This window comes from Silene latifolia, chromosome 1, assembly GCF_048544455.1.
Source record: "Silene latifolia isolate original U9 population chromosome 1, ASM4854445v1, whole genome shotgun sequence".
Classification (NCBI taxonomy): Eukaryota; Viridiplantae; Streptophyta; class Magnoliopsida; order Caryophyllales; family Caryophyllaceae; genus Silene; species Silene latifolia.
Window position 1 is genome coordinate 186035484 of NC_133526.1, and position 16074 is coordinate 186051557.

Here is a 16074-nt window from a genome sequence, read left to right on the forward strand (position 1 = left end):
AACTCGGAAATTTAATCAGAATCGCGTTCCAATCAAATCAATTTTGTTTCTAAGCAAGAAACGATTTTTGTAAACACAAGTTTATGCAAATTTCTGGATATTTTATTCATGAACTTGAAGGCCTTATATAGCCCTCAAGGCAGCCGTGTAAATGGTCCAAGCAAGGTGAAGAGTTGAGCAATCACTCTTCACTTAATTACAATACTTAAAGCTACTAGTTCATTGAACTTAGACAATCACTAATTAAGCTAAGATATTATTGTAAAACATAATCTGAAAGTGTAAAATAAAAACGTCTTGTTGGACCGTCCTCCTTCACTACTACAGATACAGGCTATAACAACGGTCAAAAACCGTTGTTATATAAAAAAGCGGACGTTGTTAAAGCGTCCGTTGTAGAAGGTTTTAACAACGGTTAGTTTTCTTACGGAAACCGTTGTTAAAACTATTAACAACGGTTTTAAATATAAAACCCGTTGTGGAAAGTGTGACTCAATTTTGGGGGGAAAGTTATAACAACGGGTTTTAATATACAAAACCGTTGTTATAACTAAAGACAACGGGTTGTTTGTAAATAACCGTTGTTGTTTGTTCTTAAAAAATAAAAAAAAATTAAATTAAATATTACTAGCTATAAATATTAAAGCATCCTTTACCAACATATTAAAGCATCCTTTACTACTAACATTCATTAATTGAAACAACATGGCAATGAACCCTAATTTTATCAACAACGAAGAATGGCTTACACAAACGATTGAAGATGATGGGAAGGTTCTCGCCGGGCTTCCCGCCGATCAACACCCATTAATCAAAGCATCCCTTGAACATCAACGGAATTATTGGATTAAGAGGCGTGAAGCGATCGGCTTGTCAACAAAGCCTCATCATCATCATCATCTTCATACCCTAGTCGGCTGTTACATCGCAACTTGGTGCAGACGAGAGATATGTTGAGTTGTACTCTTCCAACCTTATCTCCACATGCAAGTCGTGTCCTTGCATATATTCAATCTGTTATTGCAAAATATGAAGCCAATGACCCCGGAAGTTAGCGGTATACCAGAGTGGCGTAATTGGTGGCAGGTTGAGAAGCGCTTTTTACGCTTAACCAGGGGTTGTTCCGCTTATTATACATCTTTTGATTTCGATAATTCTTTGTAATGTATTTGGTTTAAAATTAAATGAAATGATCATTTTGAAAGTGTTGAGTTATGCTTGTTTGATTTGCTTCCATTTTTTCAACTCCATAGATCTATCAGTCATCATCAAGATCTGATTATGGCACAACTTCCTAACATATATGGCACAACTTCCTAACATATATATTAATTAAAAAACAACTCAACCCACACATTAGTATAAATACATTGCATTATCTCAACTAACATGCATTTCCATTATCTCAATATATTCTCCAAACCCTAATCGCTAAAACATGCTCGATCCGTCATGAAGGACGCCAAAGAAGATGGAAATGAAATAATTAGAAACACATACATGGAAATGAAATAATTATGAGATCTTTGAACGGAACCTAATGGTCGATAAAAACACATACATTGAAATGAAATAATTAGAACAATAAAATAATGACGATGAAACAAACCCGATAATTACGTAACGTACGTAAAGAGACGATGAAATCAACAAATGACGGCGAGAAGATAAAGCGACGATGAGAAAGAGAGAAAGAGACGATGAGAAAGTGTGTGTTTTGTGTTTGTGTTTTGTTTTCTTCTTTGGGTTTGTGTTTGTGTATTAAGGTTTGTGTTTTGTGGCTGCAGCAGACTTGTGTTTGTGTGGTTTATAGTATGGAAGGTATTGACAACGGTTATTAAACAACAACCGTTGTGAAATATGTTTTAACAACGGTTGTAGAAAACACCCGTTGTTAAATAAGTTTTAACAACGGGTTTCAAAAATAACCGTTGTGATTACTTTTCACTAACTTTGCGCCAATTTTGCGCCAAATTATTAACAACGGTTGTTCATGTGTGACCCGTTGTTAAAACGAATAACAACGGTTTTTATAACCATACCCGTTGTAATTGATTTTAGTAAAATTCGCGCCATACATTCTACAACGTCTATTGTGATTTTCGTGAATAATCGTTGTTAAAGGGGCGTTGTAGTTGCCTGGATTTGTAGTAGTGCTTGGAATGCGTGCTCCCCCCATCAGCTCTTCTATTCCACACTTAGCTAATTCACAAAGGAAGGATAATTGAAGCTTAAAGACTGAAAATGATACGATTTGGGCAGTCACACAAAATTAAACAGGTACGCGGACTATTCGTACTAGGTACGCGCAATCCTCAAACTGTTCGAATAAGACAACAAGAACTATTGAAATTGCGGACTGTTTTTTTGGCGAACTAAACGTACTAGGTACGACTAGTTCTGGTTTTTGTGATTAAAAGGATAGTATTTGAACAAGCAAGACCTATTACTTGATCAAAGTGAGTGAGACCAAGACCTATTGATCAACAACTCGGAAATTTAATCAGAATCGCGTTCCAATCAAATCAATTTTGTTTTTAAGCAAGAAACGATTTTTGTAAACACAAGTTTATGCAAATTTCTGGATATTTTATTCATGAACTTGAAGGCCTTATATAGCCCTCAAGGCAGCCGTGTAAATGGTCCAAGCAAGGTGAAGAGTTGAGCAATCACTCTTCACTTAATTACAATACTTAAAGCTACTAGTTCATTGAACTTAGACAATCACTAATTAAGCTAAGATATTATTGTAAAACATAATCTGAAAGTGTAAAGTAAAAACGTCTTGTTGGACCGTCCTCCTTGGAATGCGTGCTCCCCTCATCAGCTTTTCTATTCCACACTTAGCTAATTCACAAAGGAAGGATAATTGAAACTTAAAGGCTGAAAACCACGAGCCATAATCAGACTATCACCGTGACTGTTCACAACCAGCTCGTCCAGCCCGTTAACCAAATTCGAGTCATTAGCTTGGATCGCATCATCCCCTCCCCCTTGAAAAGGAATTGTCCTCAATTCTCGATGCTTTCGTCGCTTGTTCGCTACTCGCTTGAATCTCACCTGTGGTCTACGTTTTAACATACCGCGTGACAATAATTCAGGCCCTCCTAGGTTAGACTGACCGGTATCGTTCAAACCCACATCGACTAATACGGTGTTACTCCCAACTGATGAAACGTTACCACCTTGTAGAAAGGGATAGATGGTTTCAGGCCTGTCTCTCGCGGCATAGGGATTCAACCCAATCCGGGTCAATGGAGGGGCAGATTCAATGCAAGTCGGAGATCAGTTTAAGGCATTCCCGGTGATTATTTGGGGGACGGTGGAAGGAATCTCGGGAATGATTAAATGCATCTCGAGCTTTCATTGAAGACACGAGCCTTACTTGAACACGTTCCATATGAGTATGGTGAGCCCAAGCATGAGCATAGCGGTATCAAACAGTTCTATTCATTGAATTGAATTCGTTGAATTAAGACAAGCCCATCTACAACTTATTACTTTTGTTTTTATAACTTTGTAATGTTGGAATAAGCTGAAAGTTTCAGCATTATTAGGGAGTTTATTAGCCTCGTAATTGCATCAATTAGGAGGCTTAAATGCTATTTAGTAGGGGGTTTAAATTGCCTAATAAGTATGGCAATTATTTAGACCTTTGAGATGCTCTTTTCAGTTTTTATAGGATTTGTAAGGCTATTTAAAGGCCATTTTCAGTTTATCATTGCAATGATTGATTTTAAGAAAAAGAAAAGTTGTTTGCTTTGTTTGGTATTTGCTGTGTGCAATTACTGAGTCGGATTGATGTGTTCGATCCAAAACTAGTGATTAATTAGGACGCGTTTCCTAATTGTTACTCGATTGGAACCAATAGGTCTTGGTTAGCCAATCTCGTTCATCAAGTTATAGGTCTAACTTGGTGTCTGCTTATCCCTTTTATTGTTTTTGGTATTTACAAATCAAACAAAAAAAAAAACACATAAAAATCTCCAAATCCGTTAATTAAACCCAGAATCGTTAAAACGAACAGTTCGTCCGACTATTCAATCTCTTTAGTCTGTTCATTTCCTGCGAATCTATTTCTGTTGAGATTTAATTCGCATCAATTAGTTAGTAATTTAGTATCACTCTATTATTGTCATTTCTTTTTTGAGTTCAATGTAGACAAATTATTCTCACTACACAAGAAATACAACTAAATCACACCATATGTCCATGTTGGATATGCTGATTGGATCTTATATTTATTAAGCATATCCTTTTTATTTATTATAAGAAAATTATTATTAATATTTTTCATTCTCAAAAAACAAAAGGCATCACCAACCTGGCAATTTATATCCTTTGGAATATGTTTGTTTCTCAGTTGCCAGTCAGCGAACTACCAAGTACCAAGATATTAATATCTCACTTTACAAATCACGTGTGTCAGTCTGTCATTAATTTCTAAATTAAGTTCACAAAGAAAAAAATATACTCCGTACTAATTATTAAAATATTTTAGTAGCAGCCAACATTTTATTCTTGATTGTTTCATCATAGTGTCAATTTATACCTCTCATTTAAACATGTATGGTTAATAAAAAAAGTGATATCGAGGAGTTGGTATAAAGGTAGCAACAAAAGTGAATAATCGAATATGTTGCTGATGATATTTGAACTCAGATTATGTATACAATCTTAATAACTTTACCAGTTAAGTTAACTGACATGTATTATATAACGATTTTTGTTAAGATAATTTTACTCTAATTTAGTGCAAAATCACTTTATATAATATAATGTAACCATGTACCTAGTAACTTACTCATAACAATTTACTATTATTCCGTATAATTTACAATCCTTTGCTCTTTTATTTCGACCTCTCATTTAGATAACAAAACTGGAGTAACGTAATAATAACAAATTAACAACATACAAATTTGGTGAGACCTTGCGATCATTTTACAACAAACACCAACTTAAACCGTCTTGTCTATATTTTTAGATCTCTACGAGTCCTTACTATCTAATCATCGTATATATAATTTTCCTAATCTCCTAATAATTTTTTTTTCCGGGACTAAGAGATTGAGAGTAATGGTAGGGGTAGTCGGTGTTCGACACGGTGTTTTCGACGTTGTCTAAGGTCTTGTAGGAGCTTACAAGTATCACATCCACGACAGTCTATTGGAGAAATTGCAACCCTCTTCTTATACTTAGCTTCCATCTCTTTCCTTTCATCCAACATTATTTGCTTGTTTCTACATTCTACACAGCAAAATCCAAGGTCACCCCTGCATAAACATACAATAATATCGAACAAATTAGTTGGTATATATTGTCATGTTCTTTTAGACTAAAATTGTCTGAACTGGACTGATGAAATGATAAAAAGTCTTACTAATTTTATGATCGGATTTTCTAACATGTGCCCTAAGGGCACATGATAATAATCTAATTAGGGAAATATTGTTGTGAATATTTCATGATAAATTAGAGTTGAAACTCATATTTATCATAATTAGTGTAATAATCTTGAAAATCTTCCCCTATTTAGCTTATTATCATGTGCCCTAAGGGCACATGTTAGAAAAACCCTTTTACGATATCTTTTAATGAAAATTTAGTATTAATAAGTCTTCCGAAAAACGATTTTACATGATAAAATAAGTTGCACGCCATTGTCTGAACATAAGACGATTTTATACAAGTATTCAAGATGGTACATACCTATACATATAGACATCTTGATTAGGGAGAAATTGCTTGTGGCATAAATGGCATGATCTTAGAAAACAATACTCTCCATCAACATTATTATTAGTAGAATCACTAATTAAGTTGCTCTTAATAATCAAAGATGGTGATGAATATATGGATGTTTTTGTTAATGATCTTAACCCATATTTCACCACAATATTATTTGACTCACCCTCATATATTTCTTGCACAATTCTTAATCCTTCATGCCCTTTTAATGAAGAAATTCCTCCTTTCTTTCTTTCCATCATTAACAACATATTATTTTTATTATTGTTGTTAATTTTTCAATTAAATTCACCAATTTTTGTAGAAAAATAAATAAATAAAATAATTAATTACAAAAAATGTTGAGTTTTAGTGAGAGCGAGGAGAAAGAGTGGAGGAACATAAGTGAAGGATGGGCTTATATAAGCAAGCACTCACATCAAATGTTATTGGATGTAAGATGTTTGATCTAAATTATTATTGTTGTTATTTTTTTATTTTTTATTTTTATCTTTATTAATTTGATTGTGAAATACCGACCCACGTGTTATAATTCCAAATTATATAATTTAATTATTTAACCGCGTTTATATTGAAACAATGGTCAAATCAAGTGACAAGGTAACAAAACCATGGGCCATGAGCATAACATAATGTCATCCACAAATTCTTATTTAAGACCGTTATATCCGTCTGAAATGGTCAGATGGATACCATTTTCTCTCACAAAAAACCCATTTAGGGTATGAGTGGGAAAGCACATGGGAGTGTCCCACCACCCATGTGCTTCTCACTTGTGAGAGATCTTATTACGGTCTGAAATAAGGCGGTCTAAAGCAAGACGGATCGAAATGTCATAATGTATGGTACGTTGGGGCCTTGTAAGACCTGGCAAAACGGGTCACTCGGGTCGGGTACGGGTCGGGTCAGTTTGGGTCGGGTCATTTCGGGTCTGCCACATATTTCGGGTCGGGTTGGGTCGGGTCGGGTCACTTTTGGGTTTTGGTCAATTTGGGTGACTGTTGTCGGGTCATTTCGGGTCGGGTCATTTTCGGGTATAGGTCATTTTGGGTCAGGTTGCTTTTGAGTTAATGGCTAAACACTTAAGTTAATACTATTTTGATTAAGAAATGCTATTTTGCAAATTTAACCATTTATTAGGGATTATTGTAACCAATGAAACTTTATTTTGATATATATAATATTAATATGAGTTAGTACTAGTCGTTTCGGGTCATTTTGGGTCACTTCAAGTCATTTGGGATCAGGTCAGTTATGAGTCGAGTCTTTTCGGATTGGGTCACCTCGGGTCGGGTCAACATTGGGTCAGACAATGTTCGGGTCGGGTCTGGGTCGGGTCGGGTCAATTAGGGTTTCGGGTCATATTCGGATCAAGCAAGTTCGGGTCATATTCGGGTCTCGGGTCAGCCTTTTCGGGTCGGGTCATTCGGGTCTGACCCATTTTGCCAGGTCTACTTGTAATTCTAGGAGGCATGTTAAATGTAACGCATTATTACACTTGTATACTTGTAGTAACATCTCATAGATGATAGAGTGTGATCTACATACTTGTCTAGATAAATCGATCGACTTTTATCCTATACGTATCAAAAATAGCGATTGCGAGTTTTCTCTGTCACCAAAAATAAAATAGAAATCGATCAAGCAAAAGTATTTATGATTTTATAGGGACAAACTAATTAATATTTTCACCTTTGTCACTAAATGTGTGTTTGGATTGAATGATTTAGACAGATAAAAAAAGGTTGGAAAGAAAGTAGGGGATTTAAAATTCGTAGAGAAATAAAGGAGAAAAGATTTGAAGAAATCCATTTTCCTTGCTCCAAGCGAAGGCAAATTAAAAGAAAAATACTTGCATCTTTCCAGAGGACGTCCACCCTACACATAAAAGAGAAGCATCAAAATGAGAATTAAATATTATAAAATCCTCTTTTGTGTGTAGGGAGGACGTTCTCCGAAAGGACGCAAAAATTGTGATAAGAATTCTTATCTATTCATGTTAATAGATAAGAATTGTGATATCGGCCCTAAATTTAGACCCGATCTAAATCATACGAGTACATGTTAGGGCGTAAACAAAATATTCATGTTATTAGAGGTGAAAATGGAGGATGTTTGTGTTTGTTTATTCATAAATTCTTGTTTAAAATTATGCATATTCATCTTAAATATAAGAGGAGCTAAATAGAAGGGAAAAGACAAAAAAAAAAAAAAAAAGAATTAGGTATCGCAAAACAGCTTGTACTATCTAGGCACAAATACTATCTTACAACCAGTTGTATATTAGCATTGTACAACCGTCTCAAAGTTGTTGAGTTTTTTACACAAAGTTGTCGAGCTATTTTATAAGTTATTGAGCTAATTTAAAAAGTTATTGAGTTTAATAATTATTCCTCTTAAGCTCAATAACTTTATATTGTAACTCGACAATTTTGTTAATAAAGCTCGACAACTTTATAACAAAACTCGACAACATTGAAAAGGTTGTACATAAACTACATACAACCAGTTGTATAATCTACTAATTGCTATCTAGGTATGTGGGGGGTGTATTTGATCCATCCATTTACCCTTCAGCCGAATATACCTAACTTATAGAGAGATCAATCGGTAAGTAGATTATACATTTGATGTACTACCATCAGTTGTGTAGGCTTTGAGTTTCATAATAAAGTTTTGGAGTTTTGTTTTAAAGATTACGCGTTTTAGTATAAAGTTTCTGAGTTCGCTTACTTAAACAATAAAATCAAAAATTACAATATAACTCAAAAATATCACATGTAAAATTATAAGCTCAGTTAAATTTGAGTTTTGACCAGAAAAAAAAATTAAATATAACTTACAAATTTTAAGAAGCTCAAAAAAGCTATACATATACTCAATTACACATTATAACGAAGCTCAAAAAAGCTATATATATATATATATATATATATATATATATATATATATATATATATATATATATATATATATATATATATATATATATAAAATGGGTTGAAACGTTGTGGATGCGCCACGTGTCAACTGAAATTTTTAAATACACGTATTAATTACAGCTGAATTAAATACAAACATAATAAATGCTGTATAAATCTCATCAAAATATTAATTATAGTTTAATAAATTTTACTATATAATTAAATTAAATCATTATGGTGATTTGATTCTAAATTTACAAAAAAGTTATTTTGATACAAATTCTAAAATGTAAGTAATTACGTTCATTGTAAAAAATGATTTCAATTGAGTATAATTTTCATTATATTTATTGAAACATTTATTTTGATATGTAGAGATGATTAAAGTGAGTGTCTCACAATATTTTACATTTACGTAAAAAAACATTTTGAGAAAGTTATAAAACTTAGACTATTAAATCCATTAAGAAAAATATATTTGGAAGAGTCATTGTATATATTAAAAACACAAGTTTTTATAGTCTGGGAATGAAAAAAATTATATTGGATAAATTGAATACATATGAGATTTTGATAGGTTTCAATAGTGTGATAACGAGTATGTGTACGAGTGTGTATGTACATAGTGATCGCGAGTGCATTTGAATAATAAAAAAAAAAAGTGATGGGGCATATTCTGCACCGCTGACCAAGTCAACACACTGAGCAAGGTCAAAGATACCTCTGACAAGTCAAGTCAACGGCTTAGATGACCCTAACCGACGCGCCCATCGGCTGTCACTGGTCTCGGCATGGTAACCCGCCGGCCGGGACACATACCGCGTACTCATATCCAAGACCCCTCGGCGGTGAGTCAACATGGCCGCCGGCCGCACACAGTCCCTCGGCCGAGGGGTAGATCGATCTTTCCACCGCTAGCCACTTGGCCACTTGGCCACTACGTGACAAAAGGTGAAAGCCTATAAATACTCCTCAACCTTCATTGAGGAGAAGATCCAGAACTTGACCTAATATTACACATAAACTGGTATTATCTTCCTCATCTCTCTACAATATATTGCTCTAAATAACATACAACTTAATCCTTTAAGTTTACTGACTTGAGCGTCGGAGTGAGTACGCTTGGCGCAAAGCCAAGCCCTCAGTTCGTTCATTGTTGCAGGAGAGGCCGAGAGGAACGATAAAGACGAGAAGAATCCAACCAAAGACATTATTCTACAAGCCAAGGGTGGTAACGAATATCTGCTCCGGAATTACGCCCGGAACAAAAAGTAATGATTATTAAGTAATATAGTATTATAAACGACATGAAAAAGTAGAAAACACATTACATTTTTCTTTAATATCTTTAATTAAATATGTATAAGTCAAATATAAAATATTGATTATGACTAACCAAATACTCCGTATTACTTTTAGTTAAATATTTTATATGTTATCTTTTAAATACTTTGAAGTTAAACATCAAAAAATAATATTTGAGAAAGTTCAACCTATTATATTTACAGGTAATAAACTCTTAAACATCATTATATATAATTGTTTAAAAAAACAAAAGGTGCAAATTTCTCATAGATATGTTTAACACATATCACATGCAAGACACAATCAAAACATTTAGATAAGTTGAGTTTGAACTCTATATGTTTGATAAATAAATGTCACATGTTATACATAAAAAAAATTAACAATTACATAAAATTATGTTCACATCATTTTGAATAAATATTAATTGATTTCAGACATAAAGTATCGTGAAATGATATAATTTGAGAACTTATTGTTGATTGTTGTATTACTCGAATAAATTTTATTTTGATTAGTATGATATTTCACCAGTCACAAATTTATTTATAAACGTCGATCATGCATAATTAATTATCACTTATTAGTTTTAATTAAAACTCTTATGTATTTTATTTTAAAACATTGAATTTAAACCTAAAAATATTAAATTTGAGAAAAAATTATTTATAAGAGAAAATATTGAAGGTTATATATGAATTATACTCCCTCCCATTCACAATAAACCTCCCATTTCATTTTGGCACAAATATTAAGGAAACACACTACCCCACCATATAATTAAATTTGAACCACACAAATACACTACCCCACCATACAATTAAATTTGGACCACACAAACACTTACCAAAAAAGAAAATAGGGAGGTTATTGTGAATAGACGGAAAAGGAAATAGGGAGGTTTATTTTGAATGGGAGGGAGTATAAGTTTTCTTCAATTATAATCATAAAATATTAAAACAGGCCGCGCGAAGCGCGGGATACTACCTAGTACATTATATTCCCTCCCATCCAAACCAAAGGTAACAGTTGCTTTATCATACTTGTCGAGACATGTTTTGCAGCGTGAAATATCTTTAGTTACACATTATTAAAAATTATAAAAATTTGATATTCTTATGACATTTATGACGATAAATCAAACAAGATCTCACATGACTATATTTTGTCTTATAGAGTAAGAATAATATCAAAGATTCCTACCGACCATGAATAGTGCCAAAAAGTAAGTGTTACCTTTGGTTTGAATGGAATGGAGTATATACTCAATTACACATTAGATATAACTTGTATGAGATAGTTTATTCAATGTATGTTACTTTTTTGCGAGACCCGTGGTTATTTAGTAACTAGTGTAGTTCCCGTGCTAAAGCACGGTAATTTCTGAATTTATTTTATAAACAGACGTTTGCAAATAAATTATTTGTATAAATGAACTGTAGTTTTAATTAAATGTTATAATGTACTAAATATAATATTAATAAGAGCTAGAAAAAAAGTTTACTGTCATCAAAAGACACTTTAAGTAAGTTATTTTTTTTTTTTTTTTTTGATGACGAGGAGGTTGGATCCTCCCGGATACAGGACCCCACCCTGCTAGGCGCCTGTACCATGTGAGTTCTTTCCCGCGGGGATTATTCCCTCTCCGGGCGTCAGGTCCCCAGGAAAGTGTTCATCTAGGGAATCGAACCCAGGACCTCGCAATTCCTCCTGAGGAGGCTTTGAGGTTACCCTGGAATTCCACTAGACTCATACATCTTGGGTTAAGTAAGTTATTTTATTACTATTAAAAATAATGGTATATCATTACATGAAACTAATTTATGACATTAATAATACAATTAAGTTAGTTGTATAGTCTAATTAAAACGCGTATTGACCTTAAAATAAAAATCGGTAAAAATAGTGGGCTAATTCAAAAATCTGGACTATTAATAGCTTTTACTTTGACATGTGGGATAGAAAAAAAAAGTGGGCTATTTATAGGGTCCATAATTTACAATTCATCTAATGTTATGGTGTTAGTATCCAGAAAAATAGGCCCAACTGAATAGAAGTTCTTTAGGCGGGAAAACTAAGAGAATTTTTATTCTCTTAGTAGTAGGGGAGATGTCCAAGAGAGTCTTGAGAGGTGATGGTCAGCATGGGCCTTGGTATCTTCCAACTTACGAGTATGGTTCATTGCATGTAGTGGGCTATTTCTGAAATCATGGGATTCCATTTCCTGGCTGCTAAAGGCCGTCGACAAATTACTAAATATCGTTGACAATTTTAATGAACTTCCAAATTTGCCCCTCCCTCACACTCCCCCTAATATTTTCCTTTTTATTCAAAAACTACCTATCACATTCCAAATTTTGAAAAAAAAACAACCCGACTCAGATTTTGAAGAAAAAAAACCCGACACAAACGTATCGACCGCATCATTTCCGTCACGAATTCAAACATTCAACAAGGTATGTGATTTGGGATTAAATTTTTTTGTAGTATTTTGCTTAGTTTGTAAATGTGTGACGGAATTAGGATAGATGCCAAATTAGTGACGGAATTAGGATAGATGCTTTGAATTCAATCGGATTTAGTCGTGTTACGCGAAAATCAAACGGAATAATCGAAACAATTAATCGAAAAAAAAAAAAGAACACGAAAATCTGGGCTGAGACGTTGGGTTTCTTCGTCCCAGACCCAGGCCAGACGAAGCCATTGCTCGTCTCATGTGGCCTTTGGACGAAGGATTCCTTCGTCTGGGCTTGGTGTTGGACGAAGGAATTCTTCGTCTGGCCCAAATGTTGGTTTTTTTTTTTTTTTTTTTCTTTTTTGTTTTAGAATTTCTCGTTACTTTTTTTTATTTTTTTTTTATTTTTTAAAAATAAATTTTATTCCGTCTTGTTTTGTTATCGTTATAAAGTAATAAATTATTAATAATAATTGTCGTTCGTGGCGAAGTCGTTGTAAATATATATTTTTTCCGTCTCGTTTTGTCGATGTAAAATATAAATTAATTATTACTAATAAACTTCTTTTGGGGATATTTTGTTTTTTTTTTTAATTTTTAATTTACTTAAACTTATATTTATAAATTCTTTGTTTTATTAATTTAAGTAATCAAGTTGTTGTAAATATATTTTTGTTGCGTCTCGTTTAGTTTACGTAAAATATCAATTAATTATTATTAATAAACCCCGTTCCGGGTTATTTTGTTTTTTTTTAAATTTTTAATTTACTTAAACTTATATTTATAAATTCTTTGTTTTATTTTTTGAATAGATGGCCGGTGGAGGAAATGACCGTCACGTTCGAGCTCGAAAGGGCTCCGGTTTGAGTCCGAGGTTGGAGATGGTAGTACCGATTCGTGGAGTGATGAGCGGTTGGAGGAGGAGCTGATTCGGTCTGGTGATGTGATAGGTGAGGAGGAGACGGGTTATGAGCGAGTGCGTAGGGTGCCACGTAGACGGAATGAGGAGGGGCGTTTCCTGCGGAGGTCGGATGGTAGTTCTAGTAGTGTGGTGGCTCCGAAGAAGAAGTCGGGTAAGGATGTCTCTTGGTTGATCGATCATCGTGTTCCTGGTGGTCCTGACTTTCCCCACGTGATTCCTAGCTTCGGGGGCCACATTGCCAACACCTTATGGGCGACTCCTAATGAGGTTGGTCGACCAGTTTTGACGGGTTACCACCGGTTTGGTAAGACGAGGGTGTTGAGTTGTTGGCAACTCCCTCCGGCCGTTAAGACTATTTATGACGGTACTGGTCTTTCTCACCTATTATATTCCATGACCGAGAATTATAACATGCCCCTTATTTCTGCTTTTGTTGAGAGATGGCAACCCGACACCAACAGTTTTCACATGCCTTTTGGAGAGATGTCCATACTCCTTCACGATGTTGCGCAGATCTTAGGTGTTCGGGTTGATGGTAACTGTTGTAAGGTGGAGAGTAATGACGGGACGTTGGCGGATCCCCTTATGTATGTTTGTGGCTTCTTTGGGATTTCATCAGACCAGTTGAGGTTGCCGTTAAACTCTAGAAAGAAGGTCCCTATTTACAAGAGTGGGGGTATATTGGTAGATGCAGTTTGTGAAACGGCGAGAGCTAATTGTGATGTTGTTTTTGCTCAGGGGTTTTTGGCTGTGGTGTTGGGGTCGACACTTTTTGTCGACAAATCAGGTGATAGGTTACGTCCTCAGTTGTTTCCTTTAGTGTATGATAGTGATGAAGTACACCACTACGCTTGGGGAGCCGGTGTACTAGCCTTCATGTACCGACAGTTGGGGGTGGCTTCACGTGCTGGTGTGAAGACTATTGGTGGTTGCTTGACTTTGTTGCAAGCGTGGATCTATGAGTATTTTCCTATGTTCAGACCCGGTCCACCTTCGGCAATTGACCCTACTCAGCCTCGGTCGTGTTCTTGGAGATCCGTTGGTCCCTTCGCTCAAAATGCGGAGAAATTGTTGGAGTATCGGAGGTTGTTAGATGGGCTTACTTGTGCTTCTATTAGGTGGGATCCGTACGGGCCGCGTCAGGAGGAGTATCATCCTCGTACTCTGTATGCCGGTTGTATTCGTTTCATGGACATAGCGGAGCCGTACCAGCCTGATCGGTGTTTACGACAGTTTGGGTATGTGCAGATCATACCCAATCCCATTATGAGATTGACAGCGCATCGTCCTGCTTCGGGAATAGGGTACGAGGTTAGGGTTGGGGTTGCGGAGACTGATCATCTTTGGGATTGCTGGCAGGATCACGTGGTTCAGCTTTCTCGTAAATCGAGACCAGTTAGTTTCCCGGGTGAGACGGAGCCTGATTATGAGGCTTGGTATAATGGGAATTCTCACCCGTTCATCATTGATCCCGACCACCATGATGCCCCCGCGCCACATGATGATTTTGATATTCCTGCTGAGGTAATAATATTACTTACAGTTGTTGTAATAATTGTTTAACTTTCTTACTGTTCCTCGATAATGTTTATAATGTTTTAGTTGTTTTTGTCAATTTGCAGACTGCACGTGCTTTAATGTTTCAGTTTTTTGAGGCCAAAAGAATTAAGGATGACAAGAAACAGCTTGCCTTCCTCCGCAAGATGATGAAGAACATCGACCCATTGATTGAGAGGGCTGGGGATATCATACGTCAGCGAGGACCTCGTCAAACACCCGGTGATGTTGTTCAGCGTAGATCAGATGGTGTGTACACTGATAGCGAGCAAGAGGATGATAAGTAGTCGGGAGACTAGTTTGTGTTTGTTTTCTTTTATGTTGTACGTTTTTGAAGACATTTTTTTATGTTGGATGATTATGTTAGTTGACTATTTGAACGTTGTTTATTTCAAAAAACATGACGCTTTTAAATTCTGAAATTTCTTAAATTTCTTAAATTTCTTGAATACATAGCAACTGATGTAAATTCATACATTTCTGGAAATAGTAACTACTTCATGACAATGGCAAACATAATGAAAACAAACAAATACAAGATACACTTGAAATAAAACTTCATCAACCTTGTCATTTCCGAAATCTCCTTTTTTATACCTATCACTTGCTCTTTCATGACATTTCCAATTGATGCATCATCACCTTCATCTTGACATGCTATATTCAACTTTTTTGTTATTGTTAAATGATCTTCAGTCAACCACGACACAAAATGATCGCAAGGTACGCACTTAAAAAAAGCTTTCTTCGGATTAGTAGCTGACCCGGAAATCTTGATGATAGCGTTTCTTTGACAACGATTGCAAATTTGATTCTTAAAATCAAGGCCTTCAATTGGTCGGGTTCCCCACATTGAGGATGATGTTGACATAAGTAAAGATTTGAAGAAGAAAATGGAAGATGATGAAGATGATTGGAAAATAGAAAAGGTTGAAGATGAGTGCAAAATTACAACATTATGAAGATGTTTATATAGGGAAAAATGTGACCGTTATAATTCAAAATAGCCGTTATAATTCAAAAATAGCCGTTATAATTCAAATGTTACCGTTATAATTCAAAATAACCGTTACAATTCAAAAATAGCCGTTATAATTCAAATTTTACCGTTATAATTCAAAATAACCATTATAATTCAAAATAGCCGTTATAATTCAAAA

At 34.9% G+C, this 16074-nt stretch overlaps 2 protein-coding genes across 2 annotated transcripts; one reads left to right on the top strand and one right to left on the bottom strand.

The window, feature by feature from the left end:
- Window positions 1–4749: 4749 nt before the first annotated feature.
- On the bottom strand, window positions 4750–6147 carry LOC141615868 (FCS-Like Zinc finger 17-like). The gene is made up of 2 exons (XM_074433829.1): window positions 5713–6147; window positions 4750–5276 (listed from the first exon to the last, which is right to left on the bottom strand). Exons 1-2 carry the CDS (start codon window positions 6000–6002, stop codon window positions 5063–5065), a joined length of 504 nt encoding a protein of 167 aa, XP_074289930.1. The 5' UTR covers window positions 6003–6147; the 3' UTR covers window positions 4750–5062.
- An 8372-nt stretch (window positions 6148–14519) lies between these two features.
- On the top strand, window positions 14520–15221 carry LOC141616029 (uncharacterized). Its single transcript, XM_074433838.1, has 2 exons — window positions 14520–14881; window positions 14980–15221. The coding sequence occupies exons 1-2, from the start codon at window positions 14546–14548 to the stop codon at window positions 15199–15201; spliced, it is 558 nt and encodes a 185-aa protein (XP_074289939.1). The 5' UTR covers window positions 14520–14545; the 3' UTR covers window positions 15202–15221.
- Window positions 15222–16074: the final 853 nt, after the last annotated feature.